The sequence below is a fragment of the Somniosus microcephalus genome, chromosome 9 (assembly GCF_052327205.1).
Source record: "Somniosus microcephalus isolate GS21.2 chromosome 9, FLI_Smic_1.0, whole genome shotgun sequence".
Lineage (NCBI taxonomy): Eukaryota > Metazoa > Chordata > Chondrichthyes > Squaliformes > Somniosidae > Somniosus > Somniosus microcephalus.
In genome coordinates, this window is record NC_140995.1 from 178,693,405 (window position 1) to 178,715,400 (window position 21,996).

General features: G+C 49.5%; 1 protein-coding gene across 1 annotated transcript in view; it reads right to left on the reverse strand.

The window, feature by feature from the left end:
* Positions 1 to 21,996, reverse strand: part of LOC147112876 (peptidase M20 domain-containing protein 2-like) — a 214,112-nt gene that overhangs the window by 4,011 nt on the left and 188,105 nt on the right. Inside the window, exons 3-6 of the mRNA XM_085997642.1 lie at positions 16,173 to 16,315; positions 13,149 to 13,303; positions 9,474 to 9,609; positions 6,226 to 6,333 (exon numbers count right to left, since the gene is read on the reverse strand). Coding sequence (XP_085853768.1) covers positions 6,226 to 6,333; positions 9,474 to 9,609; positions 13,149 to 13,303; positions 16,173 to 16,315 — 542 coding nt within the window. The remainder of the gene's footprint in view (positions 1 to 6,225; positions 6,334 to 9,473; positions 9,610 to 13,148; positions 13,304 to 16,172; positions 16,316 to 21,996) is intronic.

Consider the following 21,996-nt stretch of genomic DNA (forward strand, 5'->3'; position numbering starts at 1 on the left):
CACCAGTGTTACACAGCTTCTCTCCTCCCCCAGTAGGAAAGGGAGTTTTTGGTTGTCATTCAGATTTCTGAATTCAGGGCATATTTGGGAGAATTTTTGGTAGAAATTCTCCCTGATGTCCTGATATTTTCCACAGGCTGTGAGGAAGTGCATCTCTGTCTCAACTACTCCCAGACTGCAGTGAGAGCATATCCTGTCTTCTCTTGGCAGCCTGGTTTGCCTGTGTCTGCCTTTTTCGATCGCTAGGCTATGTTCGCTAAGTCTGTACCTTGTCAAGGTTCTTCGCAGTTTGTTATCCTTTCCTCTCCCCTTCCTCCCTCTCCCCCCCTCTCCCTCATCCCCTGCTCCAATCCCTCTTTCCGTACTGGGGCCCGGGCCTCGGCACCTGGATGAACGCATTCCCTCGGCCGTCACCCTGATGCCGTTGGCCGAGGCGAACACCCGCAAAGACATGGCCCAACCGAGTCCAGCGCCCCGGTCAACTCGAGGTCCGCAGCCGCTGTTCAGCCGCAGGCCACAAAGCACCCGAGCCCAGCGCCGGCGATGGCTCCACGGAGCTCCGTGCTGCCCCACGCACTGACATGGCCCCGCCCTCCCGAGCTGGCTTGAAGAGCGCCGATTGCGGCTGTGAGAGACGGCCGGCGGGCCCGGTTGCCGGGGTAACCCTTCCCGCTCTCCAAACCCCGCCCGAGATCAGCACTCCCGAGAGCCCCGCCCCGCCCGAGCCGGGAACAGAGAGAGACGCCGCGTCTCAGCTGCTCCTGCTGCGCTTGCACCCTTTACTAAGGTAGCGGCGCTCGGCTGAGGCCTGCCCCTCCAGCCTTCACAAAGATGGCGGCGATCAGGGGCCGCTTGTTGACTGGGGCCGGGAGGTGCCTAGCTCGGGCGTGCGTGCGGAGGAGAGGCCGAGGCTTCGAGGCCTACCTGGAAAAACGGGGCAAGGTAGGAAAATTAATGAGATTAGATAAAAGATTTAGAAAGTAATTAACCTTTTTAAAAAACAATCTGGCCTAGAAATTCAGTATAGCCACTTTTGGGGCGCTAAAGTCGGGCGGCCGCTAAAGTTTGCGCCCGGCGCAAAGTCGCGACACCTTTGCCGATATTCAGTCGCATCGCCCCAGAGAGGTTGCTGCTGCGCTAAAACAGGCGATGCACGACTATCTTTAGGCGCTAAGCTGGCGGTGCTGAGCGATACCCCCGAGGCCGGGCGCAGCGCCGGTGCGGCGAGTTGTTGATTGACGGCAGACACTCTGGCGCCGGTCAGCTCTTAAAGGGGGAGGGTGGATTTGTTTGCCTGCCACGCCCTGCACACTGCAGCCCTCAACCTAGGCCTGACCACTTCAGCTTCATCTGCACAACGCCCAGGGCTATGGAGAAGGCCAGGGAGAGAGCGCAGCGCTTCAGCGACGGTGACCTGAGGGTGCTGGTTGGCGGAGTGGAGCGCAGGCGCCATGTTCTGTTCCCAGAAGGTGGCAAGAGGCCGCTGCCCAGCGCCTACCGGAAAGCCTGGAGGGAGGTCTCAAACAGGGTGTCTTCCAACAGCGTGGTTGCCAAGACTCCTGTGCAATGCCGGAAAAAGTTCAACGACCTCACTCGGGTTGTCAGGGTGAGTACCCTTTCCAGTGTCCTCCTCATCCCTGCATGTGCACCTCACTTTATGGGCAAAGGGACCTGAAAGCCCTAATGGCCAGCCCTCATCCAGCAGCTATGGGACTGTCATGAAAATCACTTGCACATTCAGCACTTTACAAGCTATTCGACCATGGGAGGCATTGCAGACAAGATCAGGGCTTCACACTGTACTTAGAGGCCGTCCTTTCTCTTGCAGGCCAAAGTGGCGCACAACCGGCGGAAACGAAGTGAGACCGGGGGAGGCCGTCCTGACGTCAAAGAGCTCTCCGACCTCGACCAGCGTGTGGAGCGCATTATGGCAGGCCGGCTGATTGGCCCCGTCGCCAGTGGAGATGCCGACCCTGTTCTGGGCACCAATGGTAAGGGCATCACCTTTTTGACCTCTCTCGTTCCACTTGCGCCTCAGATCAGCATCCTTTGCCACTGTCCGACCAATGCAGTGAATGGCAGCACTCATGCCTCCCTCGCTGCCGCCCTGTCCTCACTCTAAAGCTACTCTTGTGCCTTCCCGCTTTCAGATGGTGAATCGCCAGGTGAGGATGCGGGCCCTCAAGCTGCCACTGTCAGCGCTTCCGAATTAGAGGAGGAGGAAGAGGAAGCCAGCCCATCAGTGCCACCCTCAACCGCGCCAGCCCATGGCGATGAAGGGGACACGTCTTCCCTGGAGGGGAGCCGGGGGGAAGGGTCGGAGGAGAGTGAAGCTCCGGGGCCCAGCGGGCTGCAGCAACGCGGGAGGGGTGGGGAAGCTCGGCGGACTTCTCCCCAGAGGGTGAGTGCGGCCTCCAGTCCTGCGACGGTGAGCGCAGAGGAGGTGCGGCTCCTGGAGGAAATGGCCGTCCAGGCTGAGCGCAGGCACAATGAGCTCATGGCTGCAGTGGCAAGGATGCCTGACTCCATTGAGTCTTTGTCAAGGAGTGTGCAGCAATTTGGAGCAGCACAGGCCAGGAGTCTACAGGACTTCGCGGCAGCACAGGCGGCTTCGAGCCAAGTGCTCAGTCGTGCCGTCCATTCACTGGCTGTTGTCATGCGGACACAGACCAAGGCCACACGGGCACTAACTGCTGCCACCCTCGCTGGATCAGCCAGGCATCGCCAGGGCACTCGCCGCACGGCAGCAGCTCAGCAGTCTGCTGCGCATGCTGCAGTGCTGGCCCGTGCGAGTGCCAATGTGTCAGGCGACCAGGGAGCACCTGCGATGTCAGGTTGGCACCATTCCTGCAGCCGACACTGCCACTCCGCCATTGCAGCTGCCACGAGCCGGACAGACTGCTGCCGCCCAAGCAGAGTTGGAGCAGTCAGCAGCCAGCCCCTCCAGGGCCAGAGCTGGTGCAGGCCGACCCCCAAGGGCATCTGCCGTCTCGCCATCTGACCCTCAGCAGCCTTCCCCCAGCCTTGCTACAGCCACTGGGCTCCCATTGAGGAGCTGCTGCAGGGCGGGCAGGGGCCAGGCAAGGATGCGAAAGGCATCGCCCTCGCAGGGCAAAAAGTAGAAGGTCTGCACAAATGCTTTGTGGTTGTTGAAAGGCCGAGACTGGTGTAGTTGTGTTTTTGTAAGGCCGAGACTGGTGTCTTTCTTAGTTTTTGTAAGGCCGAGACTGTTAGTTTTGTGTTTTTGGAGGGGGCTTCTCCACATGAGGTTGTAATGTGGGAAGGGCAGAGGTTTGCAATAAATTAATGTTCTTAAATTGCACTGTGCATGGTTTTTTTGTCAAGTCCTGGTTGCCCTGCTCGGCTGAGGGCTTGTGGAGCGGCTACATTCATCTGTTGACATTGGCACAAGCCATTCCCTGAGGGGGGGGCCTAGAACCGACGTTCAATAAGCCGGCGACGGGCGGCCCTTGCACTTTCTGCCTCCCTCCTGTGCTGGTCCTCCTCCTCCTCCTCAGGTGGTCCTCCAATCTCTGGTGGCAGTGGCCGAGTCCTGCGGATAGCCAGGTTGTGCAGCATGCAGCAAACGAAATGGGAGACTCGCTCCGGCGAATATTGTAGGGCTCCACCGGAACGATCCAGACAGCGGAACCGTTGCTTCAGGACGCCGATTATTTGCTCAATGATGTTCCTGGTCGCTTGATGGCTATCGTTGTATCCCTCTTCAGCAGGGGTGCTGGGCGCACGGAGCGGGGTCATCAGCCAGGTACACAAAGGATAGCCTTTGTCCCCGAGAAGCCATCCTCGTGGGTGAGGCTGGGCCTGGAACATGTCTGCCACAGAAGTCTGGCGCAGGATAAGGCATCGTGGCTGCTGCCTGGAAAGCGGGCATTGACAGCTAGGATGAGCTGCCTGTGGTCACACACCAGCTGGACGTTGAGTGAATGGTAGCCCTTCCGGTTGCGGTAATCCTCGGAATCCTCCAGAGGTGCCCGCAAAGCCACATGCGTGCAGTCAATGGCGCCCTGCACCATGGGGAAGCCCGCGAATGCTGCAAAGCCCATTGCACGCTGTTGCTGCTTGGCAAGGGCCATGGAGAAGGAGATGAACTGACGTCTCCTTTTGAAAAGGGCATTGGTCACCTGGCAGATGCAGCAATGCACGGCGAACTGGGAGATGTTGGCAATGTCCCGAGTAGCGGATTGGAAGGAGCCGGTGGCACAGAAGTTGAGAGCCACCGTCACCTTCACTGCCACCGACAGAGACGTCCTGCTCCTCAGATGTGGCTGCAGATCACCGCCAAGCAGGTGGCAGATCTCTGTGACCACCTCCCTTTGGAATCGCAGCCTCCGAACACACTGCTCGTCAGACATGTTGAGATAGGAGAACTGCTGGCGGTATACCCTGGGTGGGTAAGGCCTCCGTTCCCGACGCCTGGTGCCCCCTCTCTGTCTAGCCAGGACTGCCACTCTCTCACGGCGTCTGTGAGCCCTTTGGATGCAATGGAGAAGGCCAGCGTTTGCACCCATTGCAGCCCCCATAATATGTTAGCAAACAATGATATGTCAATGAAGGCAAAGACAAGTGGAAAGCTGTGGCCTGAAGCCACAAGTACCTGTCCGAGTGTTGAGCCAAAGCAGAAAGCTCTCTACCTTGGTCTCTCTGCAAAGATCCGTCTCTCAAGAAGGAGTGCTGCGAAATGGCAGCCTTTTATATTGCAGGAGTGCCCTTTAATTTGCGCCCCCCGCATCGACTGAGCACCGTTCCACTCTACCAGTCGCTAGGGGCGCCAGGCGCACAATGGGGCGTCGCGACTGAATTTCCGGTTTGGGGCGCACAAAGGGCGTTGCACAAGGAAATGACGTCAGGATCTGCGCGCGCAGCTGAGCGCGCGCAAAGACTTTGCGCCGCCGCTAAATCTCTAGTGAAGTTGGAGAGAGGCGCAGATCGCGCTGCGCCCGGCCGCTAGCCGCCTAGCGCCCAACATCTCCTCCTCCTAAGGCGCTACTGGCTGGCGCAACCAACTGAATTTCTAGGCCTATGTGTTTTAAAAGCAACGTTTTTTTGAAAGACGCAGAAAGCGGGAAAAAGAAAGGAAAAGTTTGGAATCAAGATGGCGGCGACTCACCTCGGTTCAGAACAATAAGGCCCGCCCACACACGCACCGATTGGTCGACCGTCACGTCACTAAAGCGTAGGATTGGTCAATTGTCCCGTCACTCGACCGTAGGAGGGCCCGGCCGCACGCGCCAGGAACCCGGCGTACGATTGGTCGACCTCAGTCACTGTCGCTAATGAGCGGATAATGAGATGCTAATGAGCGGAATGTTGAACGTTTTTCGGATACCGCGGGCGCGATTTTTGTCCGGCCGAAACGTAAATACGCTTACGACCGTTTCGGAATGGTAAGCTTTCTTTCGATGTAACACACGTGTAGGTACGCTCTATAACTTTCGAGCGCATAGCCGAACACGTGAGGACAGACAGACAGAAAGGAGTATCCGTTTATATATATATATAGATATAGATATAGATACATTAAGTGACCTGGATACCACAACCTATTGCAAGCCTGACAAATTTGCAGGTGATGCCAAGATGGAGAGAGCAGTAGAGACATGCGACGCAGTTAATTATTTGCAGAAGGATTTAGATCAATTACACAAATAAAGAAATGGGAAATGTAATAATTGACAAGTGTGAAATATTATACATTGGAAGAAAACATTGTAGAACGCAAGTCTAAAATCAACAGAACAGAAATAGCACAGGGAGAATTAGAAAGGTATCTGGGAGTAGTTGCACAATATGGAGAAGCAAGTACTTCTGTCCCACACCAACATGAAGTGGCTTAGCAAGCCACTCAGTTGCATCACCACCTTCTCAGGGCGACTGGGGTGGGTAATAAATGCTGGTCTTGCAAGCAATGCCCACATGCCAAGAATTAATCATGACTAGGATTCCCTATACAACAAGCTCGGATCGCAACTGCTCTGGAGTCAGTCATTCCAGGTTATTCTCGCTTACCCCTCTACTATCCAATTACAGAGAAACTTTGGCAAGACTGGAAGTAGGATGTAAAACTGCATGCTTGTTCAGTTGGGGGTCAGGTTTTTTTTTGACATGCTGGATGAAAAGAACTCAGTATTATTCATCTTGTACACCATACCTTTGTATTCAGCAAGCACTTAGAAACAATTCTGCTGAATATTTCAAAATGCTTACCGGTTGCTTCAGTGTATTCCTCTGTATGATTCAAAGCCGAGGACCCAATGTAAAAGTAAGGGTGAATTCCAGGTACAATAAAAGAAACATTACCAAAATCTGTGGAGCCTAAGAAAAAACAGAAAGGAAAGAAAGAAAATTAGCAACTTTTATATCCAGCCTGTTACATGGTAACAACAGCTACCTTTCATTTAGAATGGCCTACCATTCTTAAAAGTCACACACAAGATACCGGCAGGGAATTAAAATTGTGCAAAAGCAACATATAACTTTTAATTTCATAGTTCCATAACAAAGTCTTATTTAATTTACAATTCAGTCATTGAAAAATCAGTTTCATGATTCGGATACTAATTCTTAAAAAAAATTATAAATTAATCTCTTGCTTATTGTGAGTTACATAACTTTAATAAGAGGTGGGAGGTAACATTCAGCTACAAGTAGCAATACTGCCCCCATCCTTCCACAAAATACCATCACTGCAAAACTAAAAAAAGTGTGCAGTCATTACTAACTTGTTCAGCAACAAGTAACTAGATGTTAGTCCTGGAAAAACTCAGCAGGCCAGGCAGCATCCGTGGAGAGAGAAACAGAATTAACAGGCCAGAAATTCGGGTCGGAGGCTTCCCACGGGTGCAAGCCTCCGACCTGCACTTACCTAGCGCGCCGGCTGTTGCGCTGTGGGCCCGCGTGGGATTCCGATCCTGGGCCTCCTCCAGCTGCCGGCGCGCAGTGCTTGCGTATCCCAGGGGCGCAGTTAGTTCGAAGCGTCCCGAGATCACATGGGCCATGGAGAGCCAATCGTAGCAGGGAATCTCTATTCATAGATTTGACAGGAAGACCTGTCAAATCTATGAATAGAGATCGGCCCCAAAACCTAAATAAAACTTCAAAAACATTTTTTTTTTTTTAAATCACATTTTTAAAATAACTATTTTAAACAATAATTTAAATTTTTGAAAAAATTACAATTTTTAACAGGGCTAAAAATAAACTTACCTTTCTTCAAAGTATTTAAAAATAATAAACCTGTGGAACAAATTTTTTAATTTTACTTAATTCACCACTTACCTTGTTAAAAGCAGGGCTTGCGACTGCTTTTTAAAAGCGTAGCTGCTGGAGACTTAGCTTCCCGGAGAAACCTGTAAAAAAAAGTGGAAGTTCCAGGCGTACGCGCTGCCTCTCCAGCGCACGCGTTCAACCTGTAAACCCCTTCCTTCAAGGGAACGGAAGTTCCGGTTTCCCACGCATGCACAGTACATGCACGAAACCGACACTTTCGTTGGCCCTAGGTGCGAGTACACAGCACGTACTCACCCGTGGGGACCAGAATTTCTGGCCCAACGTTTCAGGTCGAAGACCTTTCGTCACAACTGGAAATGGGGGAGGGGATGAAAGAACAAAAGGGAAGGTCTGTGATAGGATGGAAGGCAGGAGAAGAAAAGAGGCATTAAGAGATATTCAAGGCAAGAGGAGATGGTAATGGGACAGGTTAAGAAACATCCTAGTCAGTGCCCGCTGGAAGGAGCACTTCGAAGATCCCCGCCGAGGCGCTAAAACATGGCGGAGCAGCACTATTGGCATGAATACATGAACTAATTTCTCTTATTTGGAAGGAGGAGAGCATGCCAGGGGATCTCAGACGCCGTAATCGTGACCATCTTCAAGAAAGGTGACAAGTCCGATTGCGGTAATTACAGAGGAGTCTCCCTGCTGTCTGCCACAGGGAAAGTCATCGCAAGAATCCTCCTCAATCACCTTCTCCCAGTGGCCGAAGAGCTCCTCCCAGAGTCACAATGCGGATTCCGCCCACTAAGGGGCACAATGGACATGATCATCACCGCGCATCAACTACAAGAGAAATGCAGGGAACAGCACCAACCGCTGTACATGGCCTTCTTTGACCTCAAAGGCCTTCGACGCTATCAATCGTGAGGGAATATGTCCTCCTCAAATTCAGCTGCCCTCAAAAGTTTGTCACCATCCTCCGCCTGCTTCACAACGACATGCAAGCCATGATCCTGATCAACGGATCCACCACAGACCCAATTCACATACAGACCAGGGTCAAACAAGGCTGTGTCATCGCACCAACGTTCTTCTCGATCTTCCTGGCTACAATGCTCCATCTCAGCATCAGTAAGCTCCCCGCTGGAGTGGAGCTAATCTACAGAACAAACGGGAAACCGTTCAACCTCCGTCGCTTCCAGTCCAGATCCAAGGTCGTCCCATCCTCTGTCATCGAATTACAGCATGCAGACGACGCTTGCGTCTGCGCACACTCGGAGATCGAACTCCAAATCATCGTCAGCACCTTCACCGAAGTGTACGAGAACATGGGCCTTACATTAAACATCCGTAAGACAAAGATCCTCTACCAACCTGCTCCCGCCACACAGTACTGCTCCCCAATTATTAAAATCCATGACGAGGCCTTGGACAACGTGGACCACTTTCCATACCTCGGGAGCCTACTGTCAACAAGGGCAGACGTTGATGACGAAATCCAACACCGCCTTCAGTGTGCCAGTGCAGCCTTCAGTCGCCTGAGGAAGAGTGTGTTTGAAGACCAGGACCTCAAACCCAGCACCAAGCTCATTGTCTACAGAGCAGTAGTGATACCCGCCCTCTTGTATGCTTCAGAGACATGGACCACGTACAGCAGGCACCTCAAAGCACTGGAGAGGTACCACCAATGCTGCCTCCGCAAATCCTGCAAATCCATTGGCAGAATAGGCACACCAACGTCAGTGTTCTCGCTCAGGCCAACATCCCCAGCATCGAAGCTTTGGCCATGCTCGATCAGCTCCGATGGACGGGCCACATTGTCTGCATGCCCGATACGAGACTCCCAAAACAAGCGCTCTACTTGGAGCTCCGACACGGCAAGAGAGCCCCAGGTGACACCCTCAAAGCCTCCTTGAAAAAGTGTAACATCCCCACCGACACCTGGGAATCCCTGGCCCAAGACCACACAAACTGGAGGAGAAGCATCCGAGAAGGCGCCGAACACCAAGTCTCTTCGCCGGGAGCAAGCGGAAGCCAAGCGCAAACAGCGGAAGGAGCACACGCCAACCCAAGCATCCCGCCCACCTGCCCTTTCAACCACCGTCTGCCCCACCTGTGACAGAGACTGTAGGTCCCGCATTGGACTCATCAGTCACCTGAGAACGCATTTTTAATGTGGAAGCAAGTCATCCTCGGTTCCGAGGGACTGCCTAAGATAAAAGATACATTAACCTAGTTACCTGATGGACTGTTCAGAACTCGCTCATCAGTTGTGAATTCCATGCCGAGGCTTCTGCCATTTGCCTCATACAGTTGTCGGAGAGTCTTATTAGGAATCACATTGCGGGATGCATTCTTGCCAAATTCCAGTTCTACCTGAAAGGTTATATCAGTATTAGCTTTTGTAAATTATACATCCTAAACAGTTAGTAAATAACAATTCTTTGGATTCAAAATATCCAGGCAAATGAAATCATTAATCTATTTCACTGGAAAGGTGAACAGATTTGCACAAACTAGGCTTAAAAGTTAAATCAAGTATGAATGCCCTTTAAAGAAGCAAAAACATGCCTGCTTTATCAATTTGCTTTTCTCTATGCTGCAAAGGTTTTGAAGAGATTTTGTATAAATGGAGAACACTAATTACACTGGATAAGGTTGGGGAAGAGAACATAACAGGGTGAGGGGAAGAAATCGACTCTGGTTAATTCCGTTTCTAACATTTCAGTAGCTCCTCTTCCAAGTTAACTTAGCCCCTCCACCCATCCCCCAAATAAATCAGTATTTAGCTTCAACAAAACAAGCTAAAAGAAGTTACATCAAACTATAGTTCTAGTCAAATTTGTGTTTTGGAATAAAAGGGTACCAAAGGTGCTGGGTGTACAGAGTATAGATGTTAGTCAGGTAAGATTTAACATACTTACACACAACAAACTTGTGAATATGGACAACATTTCAATGATTGTTATTTGTGGCATGACATTAATCCTATGGAAATAAACTGTACTTGCTTTTAAATTAAAAGAGAAAATATATTATTTAATTTAAAATGGCTGTTTATTTTTTTAAAATTCAAACATACAAATAGAATTTTCCATCAACTATGGCTTTGAGGGCAGGGAGAAGAGAGAAACACCTTGGATCAAATGCTGTTATAATGTTTCAATTCATAGTGCTGTATAGGCTCTGAATCACACTCTTATTTCTTAACCAAAGCAGCAAGAGATCTACAATATAGCAAAATGAACAACACAATACAAAAAAAAATCAAGTTAAACAGTTCCATGCAATAGCAGTTCAGTGAGAGAATCAACAGGTAGGTTGAGTGGGAACTGTGTGTGGAGGCTGAACTTCCTTCTAAAGATAGGTAATTAATATTACTCTTTGTTCATCTTCCAGAATAGTCTCCCAAGAATTCTTGTTAGTGGGTTAACTTTTCAGTGAAATCAGGCAACTGCACGAAGCACATTCAGAGTTTCAAATTTTAATTATGTAATATCAGAACATAATCTAAATGAGGGTGCTCCTCCAATAGCTATGTAAATAATGACATGTAACTGACCCATACAGATCAGAAGGTTCCAGATTTAATTCCCAGTCTGTGTCATGTTGGCAGATCTCATCCAGGGCAAAGGGAGGGGCTACATTTAGGCTAGGGTTCCTGAGACTAAATCAGCTAGGGTTTCCTCTCCTAATTGCCATCCACTGACTCCTGATGGAAAGTATGTATATGTGGACAGATGAAGTTTGGCTGCGAGGCCCCCCAAGCACTGGCACAATCAACACACCGAATAGGTGAGACAGTCCTGATCGACAGTTAGCAGAATCAGCTCATCTCTCTTGCCTCTCCCCCTTTATTTTTTGAAGAAAAGCTACTGAGGAAGTGCTAGAAGCTAAAGAAAAATGTTCCATCAGTATAGCTGACTGGTACCGATGCATCTTGTGTACACCATAGAAACCCAGTCTACACATTCCAAATTTAGCTCACAGTCACAACTTTGAGCCAAAATATCACATCTATGTCCAGACCTTTGGTGAGGCTGAGGATTTCAAGGAGAAGAGAACTTTAATAAAGCATCATAAGATAAAACCACTCAGTGGATATATGTAAATCATGTTAGTGAAATATTTAGATTTTTAGATTTAAAAAATGTTTAAACCTTTATTTTAAGCATTAGAAATTTCACAAAGAAAAAAATAGCAGACAAAAAATATTTCTGAAAGCATTTTCAGCTATTTGTTGGAAGCCAGTGGGCTGACTGTGCTTTCACAGGTTGATATACTCAGTATAAAATAGCAGCTATTGACAATGTCACATTGTGAGACACACCACATGGACAAGGCCCATCAAAACATCATCTATAGATGCAACAGGTACTGCAGGTACTTGAGTTCTCAGAGATGTGTGTCCCAAATGCTGAATTTAATGAAAATAGATATATTATTCCCCAGCAATAGCTTGCTTGCTGTTAATAGGAGGGAGAAGGCTTAAACTAAAACAATACAATTTTAGACTAATTTAACATTAAAATCATCTGATGGTAAATGGGGAGTCTAACCCAAGCCTATACAGGTACACTATCCCTTATCCGAAAGCCTTGGGACCAGCTGAGTTTTGGTTTTCGGAATTTTTTGGATTTCAGGAGGTATTATTATAAGACTGGGAAATTTGTATTTAATATAAATTTTAAAAGTTCAGGCTACCTCTTGCGACTGTTCCGTGTCTCATTCCCCTTCCTGCTTCTCTGGAAAGCCGGATATCGGCTGACTCCTACTAAGCTGGCCCGCAAATCAGGTTGGGTGTGGGGGGAGAAAAGAATATTGGACAGGCCGCGGTTCGGGTCGGGTCGGGAGAAAAGAATATCGGGCGGGTCGGGGGTCGGTTGGGTGGGGGGAAGAAAAGAATATCGGACGGGCTGCTGCAGCTATCGGACCGGCCGCTGTATTGTTGGGTTCACTCTCCCGGTACCTCCTTCACACTGCCCGGCTCGGCCTGCAATCTCCTACCCAGGAGGGAACTCTGTGACCCTCTGCCCTGCTCAGCATAAGTCGTGCGCCACTCTGGTCATGTCATGCGCACGACTTACGCTGAACGAAAAAACTTTTGGTTTTTAGAGGTTTTCGGAAGTTCAGATAAAGGATAGTCTACCTGTAGTACAAGGGGTTTCCCACATCACCACCATGGGATTTAATATTTATAATTTACTGCTTTACTTCAAGGAAACATTGGCCTTCCAGGAACTCAGCAGCAACTACAGGTGAGGGGGTAGGGGAGGGAGCAAGAAGAAAGTCTCAAATCAGTAGATTGCAGGGACTTGGAAAACAGAGGTGGATGCACAATGGGGATTTGGGACATTAACCACTGTTGGGCCAAGAAATACAGAACTAGATTGGCGTTTTCTGCAATCCATATCATGAGTAGCCCTGTCCTAGATAAAGCAATCTAACAAAAACAAAACGCTAAACAAAAAAGGAGTTAAAAATTGCTAACCCTTTTAACCATTCAAAATACTCACGATACATTTTAGTTCCCAACCCACTATTTTTGTTCAGTGTTAAGTGCTAATAATGCAACTGGAGGGACTGACAAGAGAAGCCACTGTGCCTTATAGAAAGATTAATTATCAGTACATACAGCCATTAACAAAGAATGCTCAAGTCATTTCAATTTTGTATGTTGGGTCCACTCTCTTGCATTGTGAACTCCAACCTAGTTCCCTGATGAAGTCCTTACAAAGATAGACAGGGTAAAAAATGTACCAGTTTGTTCAAAACATAGAGATAAAATTTACAAGTTCATATATTTAAACCAATCTAAAATAGTTGCTTTCTAATTATCAATTGAATGCCTGTGCAATGTCACCAACAGCAAGTGATTTTTGCAGTTTATACAATTATCGTCATGCATTAACTACCTGACACCCTGTTGCCAATCCAGCGGCTTTGAAACACTTTGTTGCTTTTTCAGTCAGCGTACCCAGGTCTTTGTACTGTGGAGTGCGGAGATTATATTCCAGCTCAGAGTGTGAGGGAATGATGTTGGGCTTTGTTCCTCCATGTTTAATAATACCTAGCAGCAAAAGAGCATTATGATCAAGCAATCAAATATCTATGGAAACTCTATTCATTATTTCATCATACATATGTACACTGTTTGTATGAACCCAGTGCCTTAATCTATACTGTATTTAGTATGAAAATCCATTTAGGTTGATTCAACAAAGCTGTCAGTTTATACTAAAAACCTGCTGAGTGCTGAAATGATCAGGAAATGTGTACACAAAAAAAACACAAGCACCTTTCTGCTACACTGCCTTCTCATTGACCCCAGTATGACGTCCACTGCATAATGTTTTTACAGGAATAATTGACCATATAAAAATGCCAGTTTGAAATCCAATTGTAGCAAACTTCTGGACTGATTAATATCTAATTCCCAATACAAAAATATCCTTTGGAAAGAAGTGCTTCAAACAGCAGATTTCAGTTCAAAATGCTGTAACACAATCTAGGAGCACTTATGTCTCCACAGGCTAAAATCAAGGTTTACTTGTGATTTGGGTTGTAATGAGGCCCCCTAGATTATATTGCAGCTTTGTCACATACTCCCATACAACTGATTTTTTGCACCTGGATATTTAATATGGCTGGATTTTATACAGTAAAATTGCTAAATTATTAGAAAATACAGTATTTGAATAAAATCCGTGTAGTATCACACACACATTATATGGAGAGTCAGTGGGGTTAGTTTTACAAACATACAAACAATGATAGACAGGTAAAGACCCTCTGGTCCATCAAGCCTGTCCCACACAATTGCGATACCTTGTGATTCACAATATATACTCTCCACCCCACCCGAAACCATGTGATCTCCTGGGAGAGGCAAAAAAAAACAAAATCCAGGCCAATTTGGGGGGAAAAAAATCTGGGAATTCCTCTCCGACCCATCTAGGCAATCAAAGCTAATCCAGGAGATTACACTGGCCTTGAATTCCCTGCAGTACCTACCGTCTGTAAGAGGTGATCTCCGCATCACCCAGAAACCAGTCCAGCTCTCGCTTGAAGGAATTCACGTATCAGTATCCACCGCACGAGACAGCAGCCTGTTCCAGAGGTTCACTATTCTCTGGGAAAAGAACCACCTCCTGACATCTAACCTAGATCTGGCCTTATACCACTTAAATTTGTGACCCCTGGTCCTCCCTATCCTATTTAATGAGAACAAACAGTCAGTCAACTGGAATACAATCTATTCCCTTCATTAACTTATAGACCTCAATTAGATTTCTCTTAAGTTTACGCTTCTCTAAAGTTCAGAGTCCCAACTCTTTTAGCCTATCTTGATAACCAAGATGCTCTAGCAACAAACTGGCACATACATGATGGGCCAAACGGCCCCCTTCTGTGCTGCAAACATCTTTGGTTCTGAAGAACATGTGAAGCTTACACAGGAGTAATTTTAGTATAGAGTAGCTCCCATTGGCCCAACCTCTCATGAATGTCCATTTCAGAATACAGCTGCTCTGTTGATATTGTTAAGGAAGTGGTATCAGGGCACTTAGAAAATCATAACATGATTAGGCAGAGTCAACATGGTTTTACGAAAGGGAAATCGTGTTTGACAAATTTATTAGAATTTTGAGGTTGTAACTAGCAGGATAGAAAAACGGGAACCAGTGGACGTAGTATATTTGGATTTCCAAAAGGCATTCAATAAGGTGCCACAAATAAAGGCTATTACACAAGATTAGGGCTCATGGGGTTGGGGATAATATAGTAGCATGGATAAAGGATTGGTTAACGGACAGAAAATAGAGAGTAGGGATAAACGGGTCTTCTTCAGGTTGGCAGGCTGTAACTAGTGGGGTGCCGCAAGGATCAGTGTTGGAGCCTCAGCTATTTACAATCTATATTAATGACCTAGATGAAGGGACCGAGTGTAATGTATCCAAGTTTGATGATGATACAAAGCTAGGTGGGACAGTAAGCTGTGAGGAGAACACAGAGTCTGCTAAGGGATATAGATAGACTAAGTGAGTGGGCAGTAAGGTGGTAGATAGAATATAATGTAGGGAAATGTGAGGTTATTCACTTTGGTAGGAAGAATATAAAAACAGAATATTTTTTAAATGGTGAGAAACTTTCAAATGTTGGTGTTCAGAGAGATTTGGGTGTCCTCGTGCAAGAAACACAGAAAGCTAGGTACAGCCAGCAATAAGGAAGGCAAATGGCATGTTGGCCTTTATTGCAAGGGGGTTGGAGTAGAAGAGTAAGGAAGTCTTGCTACAATTGTACAGGGCCTTGGTGGGACCACACCTGGAGCACTGTGCACAGTTTTGGCCTCCTTATCTAAGGAAGGATATACTTGCCTTGGAGGCGGTGCAACGAAGGTTCACTAGATTGATTCCTGGGATGAGAGGGTTGTCCTATGATGAGAGATTGTGTAGGTTGGGCCTATACTCTCTGGAGTTTAGAAGAATGAGAGGTGATCTCATTGAAACATACAAGATTCTGAAGAGGATTGACAGGGTAGATGCTGAGAGGTTGTTTCCCCTGGCTGGAACTAGGAGGCATAGTCTCAGGATAAGGGGTCAGCCATTTAAGATTGACATGAGGAAGAATTTCTTCACTCAGAGGGTTGTGAATCTTTGGAATTCTCTGCCCCAGAGGGCTGTGGATGCTGAACATTTGAGTATATTCAAGGATGAGATTGATCGATTTTTGGACACTTAAGGGAATCAAGGGATATGGAGATCGGGCAGGAAAGTGGAGTTGAGGTGGATGATCAGCCATGATCTTATTGAGTGGTGGAGCAGGCTCAAGGGGCTGTATGGCCTGCTCCTATTTCTTATATTCTTATGTTAATATTTATCAAAAAATGACACCAAGTGTATGCAGCAATGTGGTTCAATGGCTTAATATAGTCAACTCACCATGAAGTCTCCAATCTGTCTTTAGCTGTTGTCGTAACACTGACAGGTTGGTGTAAGCCAAAACTGCAGCATCTACTGCATTTATTCCTTCCCAGGGATAAGCAGCAGCATGAGTGGCTTTTCCAAAATACCTCACAATTACACTGAAATAAAAGTATATAATAAATTGGCCAGAAACACATACACTTTTCTTACAACTGGCAACATTAAGGTACAGATGTATTGGCACAAAATTTCCTTGCATCCTCCTTTCAATTCAAAGAGTTGGATGTCCACATTTACTTTGCACTCTGTCGACATCAAACACTCAAGGGTCTGGGAAACTATCGGTTAAATGCAGTTTGTTTTACTCTGCACTTTAACTCCAACCAAAAAAAACACAGCCCATGATATTTCAGTTTCCCACATAACCACCCGTAGCCTCTCCAGAAAACCCAAGATTAACCGGTTTTGTTCTGGGAACTGCAAGAAAAAAAAAGCCTTTTAAACCATACTGCTGGCTTCTCGAAACACCAAAAGGATTATTACAAGAACTTTAGGAAGCTGACCCAGGACTCTCAGAAAAACGAGACAAACAAAACAGTCTTTTTAATGGCAGCTGTTCCCAATAAGTGTGGTGGCATGTGAATTCAATATGGACAGGTCACACTTTCTGGGTAGATAAGGAATATTTAAGAGTGTCCCTAGAAAGGCCACTTTTTATCTACTTCAAGTACTTTTTTCATTATAATCTAAAGCAGACAAAAGGGAGTTTTAAATTCTAACAAGGACTTTACCTTTGTCAACTAATTAGAAATATAACTGTTATAGTCCCTGAATTGTCTGTCCAAATTGAATAGCACCTTAGGGTGACTCCATCAAGTAATGAAATGAGTGGAAAAAAAATCTTACTTTGTGAAAATTAGCATATAAAAGGATTGTGCTGTTGACAGAAGTTTTGGAAAAGTTTAGGAAGTAGATATTTTAAGCTAGGGAAAGTTTAAGAATTAAAGTTGAAAGCTTGTATTGTAACAGAATAAACGTATGGTTATGGTTAATTAAGCTACGACTATAAAATGACAACTGAAGACCTAGGAGCTGATTTTAACATGCCAAAATCAGCATTAACAGGACAGGGTCAGTAGATTTACCACCCCACTAACGCGCCAGCCGCCACCCATTTTTACAAGGACCTTTTTAAAAAAAAAATTAATCTCAGGATGTGGGTGTTGCTGGCAAGACCAGCATTTATTGCCTTGAGAAGGTGGCAATTGGCTGCTTCAGAGAGGACTTTTAAAGAGTCAATCACATGGGTGTGGGAACGGAGTCACATATAGGTCAGACCGGCAAGGACAGCAGATTTCCTTCCCCATTAGTGAGCCAGTTGGGCTTTTACGACAAACCGACAGCTTCGTGGTCACTTTTATTTCTACCAGCTTTATTTCCATTTTTTTTTTGAAGAACTGAATTCAAATTCTCAATCTGCCATGGTGGGATGTAAAATCATGTTCTCTGGATTATTAAGTCAGGCCTCTGAATTACTAGTCAAGTAACATAACCACTACTCTACCGTATCCGCATAAAACGCTGGACGGTCAAAGAGCCTCTGTTTCCAGCGGTCGACCCTTTTAATATGCAAATCGGGGTCTAAGACACGCATAGGGCCCCGATTTCTATTGGAGGACTTTCGGGTTTTAGTCCCGCCTCCATCGACGTCCTGCCAATCGACGCGATTTTCCCTTGATTGACCTTGTTGAGACCGCCCAGTGGGCTCAGCAGGCCAATTAAGGGCCACCTGGCAACAGGTGACGTCACAGACTGAAATTTCATCTGTCAAGAGTTTTTGACAGATGAAATATCAGTGTTTCACAGCTGTTTGAAGCTGTCAAACACTGACAGTCTGACTTCTAACCCGAGTCCTTCTACACAGACTCAGTTAGAACTCTCACCAACACTGAAAGCTGTCACTTTTGACAGATCGCAGCCATTCAGCTTTCAGTTCCAGCTGAGTGATGGACTCCCAACGCCTAGAGGAAGAAAGGCTGTTAAGGTAAGTACAGGTAAGTAAAACTTCTTTACACACTTTAGACACACCAAACACACTTACCTTTGCACTCATGCACCCATCACTCACCTGAACACCGACATCGCGACCCCTCCAAGTCCTTCAACCCGACAGCCCGCCTGCTCTAACCTGGCGTGGTTTGGAGCTGTCGGGAATCCCACCCCTTAAAATAGGGATTAGGCTAAAAACTGCCTGTTAACAAGCAGTTAATTGGCACTAATCCCCTCCCGCCTCAGGTCGGTGGGTCCCAGTGCGGGGCGGGTACCCGCCTCCCTTGAAACTTACGTGGAGGCGGGTTTTGGGCGGGATGGTGTCGGGGCCCCCGAATTCGGGATTTTTGCCCCCGGTACGCCTGAAAGCCCGCCTCATGGTACACTGAAAATCTGGGCCATTATCCATTGCTGTTTGTGAGAGCTTGCTGTGCACAAATTGACTGCCACGTTTCCCCACATTACAACAGTGGTTACACTTCAAAAAGCACTTCATTGGCTGCAGCACGCTTTGGGATGTCCTGACAGTGTGAAACGCACTATATAAATGCAAGTTCTTTTTCCTTTTTCAAAAAAGACAATGGGAAAACAAATTAGTAAAACAAAGTAAGGTGGAAAAAGTGTTTCTTTTATACAAAAACTAGCTGGGGGAGCCCGGCGGTGCCGAGGCTTTCTCGAGGGCATGTTGTTGTTGGAAGAGAGAGAGGGAGCGACTGGGGGGAAGAGAGAGAGGGAAGGAGAGAGAGAGAGAGAGAGGGAATGAGAGAGAGGGAAGGAGAGAGAGAGGGAAGGAGAGAGAGAGAGAGGGGGAAGGAGAGAGAGAGAGAGAGAGAGAGAGAGGGAAGGAGAGAGAGAGAGATGGAAGGAAAGAGAGAGAGAGATGGAAGGAAAGAGAGAGGGAAGGAGAAAGAGAGGGAAGGAGAAAGAGAGGGAAGGAGAAAGAGAGGGAAGGAGAAAGAGAGGGAAGGAGAAAGAGAGGGAAGGAGAAAGAGAGGGAAGGAGAAAGAGAGGGAAGGAGAAAGAGAGGGAAGGAGAAAGAGAGGGAAGGAGAAAGAGAGGGAAGGAGAAAGAGAGGGAAGGAGAAAGAGAGGGAAGGAGAAAGAGAGGGAAGGAGAAAGAGAGGGAAGGAGAAAGAGAGGGAAGGAGAAAGAGAGGGAAGGAGAGAGAGAGGGAAGGAGAGAGAGAGGGAAGGAGAGAGAGAGGGAAGGAGAGAGAGAGGGAAGGAGAGAGAGAGAGAGAGAGAGAGAGAGAGGGAAGGAGAGAGAGATTGGGAGTGAGAGAGAGAGAGATTGGGAGTGTGAGAGAGATTGGGAGTGAGAGAGAGAGAGAGAGAGAGAGAGAGATTGGGAGTGAGAGAGAGATTGGGAGTGTGAGAGAGAGATTGGGAGTGAGAGAGAGAGAGATTGGGAGTGTGAGAGAGAGAGATTGGGAATGTGAGAGAGAGAGAGAGACTGGGAGTGTGAGAGAGAGAGATTGGGAGTGTGAGAGAGAGAGACTGGGAGTGTGAGAGAGAGATTGGGAGTGTGAGAGAGAGATTGGGAGTGTGAGAGAGAGAGAGATTGGGAGTGTGAGAGAGAGAGAGATTGGGAGTGTGTGAGAGAGAGAGATTGGGAGTGTGTGAGAGAGAGAGATTGGGAGTGTGAGAGAGAGAGATTGGGTGTGTGAGAGAGAGAGATTGGGAGTGTGAGAGAGAGAGATTGGGAGTGTGAGAGAGAGAGATTGGGAGTGTGAGAGAGAGAGATTGGGAGTGTGAGAGAGAGAGAGATTGGGAGTGAGAGAGAGAGAGATTGGGAATGTGAGAGAGAGAGAGATTGGGAGTGAGAGAGAGAGAGATTGGGAGTGTGAGAGAGAGAGACTGGGAGTGTGAGAGAGAGAGACTGGGAGTGTGAGAGAGAGAGACTGGGAGTGTGAGAGAGAGAGACTGGAAGTGTGAGAGAGAGAGAGATTGGGAGTGTGAGAGAGAGAGACTGGGGGGGAGATAGAGAGAGAGAGAGAGAGAGATTGGGAGTGAGAGAGACAGAGATTGGGAGTGTGAGAGAGAGAGACTGGGGAGAGAGAGAGAATGGGGAGATAGAGAGAGAGAGCGACTGAGGGGGAGAGAGAGAGCGACTGAGGGGTGAGAGAGAGAGAGAGATGTGGAGAGAGAGAGAGGGAGAGACTGAGGGGGGGAGAGAGAGAGAGAGACTGAGGGGGGAGAGAGAGAGACTGAGGGAGAGAGAGAGAGGGAGACTGGGGGAGAGAGAGCGATGGGGGAGAGAGAGAGAGAGACGGGGGAGAGAGAGGAGAGAGACTTTTTCGAGGGCATGTTGTTGTTGGAAGAGAGAGAGCGAGTGGGGGGGGGGGAAAGAGAGAGAGCGCGAGCGACTGGGGGGGGAGAGCGCGAGCGACTGGGGGGGAGAGCGCGAGCGACTGGGGGGGGAGAGCGCGAGCGACTGGGGGGGGAGAGCGCGAGCGACTGGGGGGGGAGAGCGCGAGCGACTGGGGGGGGAGAGCGCGAGCGACTGGGGGGGGAGAGCGCGAGCGACTGGGGGGGGAGAGCGCGAGCGACTGGGGGGGGAGAGCGCGAGCGACTGGGGGGGGAGAGCGCGAGCGACTGGGGGGGGAGAGCGCGAGCGACTGGGGGGGGAGAGCGCGAGCGACTGGGGGGGGAGAGCGCGAGCGACTGGGGGGGGAGAGCGCGAGCGACTGGGGGGGGAGAGCGCGAGCGACTGGGGGGGGAGAGCGCGAGCGACTGGGGGGGGAGAGCGCGAGCGACTGGGGGGGGAGAGCGCGAGCGACTGGGGGGGGAGAGCGCGAGCGACTGGGGGGGGAGAGCGCGAGCGACTGGGGGGGGAGAGCGCGAGCGACTGGGGGGGGAGAGCGCGAGCGACTGGGGGGGGAGAGCGCGAGCGACTGGGGGGGGAGAGCGCGAGCGACTGGGGGGGGAGAGCGCGAGCGACTGGGGGGGGAGAGCGCGAGCGACTGGGGGGGGAGAGCGCGAGCGACTGGGGGGGAGAGCGCGAGCGACTGGGGCGGGAGAGCGCGAGCGACTGGGGGGGGAGAGCGCGAGCGACTGGGGGGGGAGAGCGCGAGCGACTGGGGGGGGAGAGCGCGAGCGACTGGGGGGGAGAGCGCGAGCGACTGGGGGGGGAGAGCGCGAGCGACTGGGGGGGGAGAGCGCGAGCGACTGGGGGGGGAGAGCGCGAGCGACTGGGGGGGGAGAGCGCGAGCGACTGGGGGGGGAGAGCGCGAGCGACTGGGGGGGGAGAGCGCGAGCGACTGGGGGGGGAGAGCGCGAGCGACTGGGGGGGGAGAGCGCGAGCGACTGGGGGGGGAGAGCGCGAGCGACTGGGGGGGGAGAGCGCGAGCGACTGGGGGGGGAGAGCGCGAGCGACTGGGGGGGGAGAGCGCGAGCGACTGGGGGGGGAGAGCGCGAGCGACTGGGGGGGGAGAGCGCGAGCGACTGGGGGGGGAGAGCGCGAGCGACTGGGGGGGGGGAGAGCGCGAGCGACTGGGGGGGGAGAGCGCGAGCGACTGGGGGGGGAGAGCGCGAGCGACTGGGGGGGGAGAGCGCGAGCGACTGGGGGGGGAGAGCGCGAGCGACTGGGGGGGGAGAGCGCGAGCGACTGGGGGGGGAGAGCGCGAGCGACTGGGGGGGGAGAGCGCGAGCGACTGGGGGGGGAGAGCGCGAGCGACTGGGGGGGGAGAGCGCGAGCGACTGGGGGGGGAGAGCGCGAGCGACTGGGGGGGGAGAGCGCGAGCGACTGGGGGGGGAGAGCGCGAGCGACTGGGGGGGGAGAGCGCGAGCGAC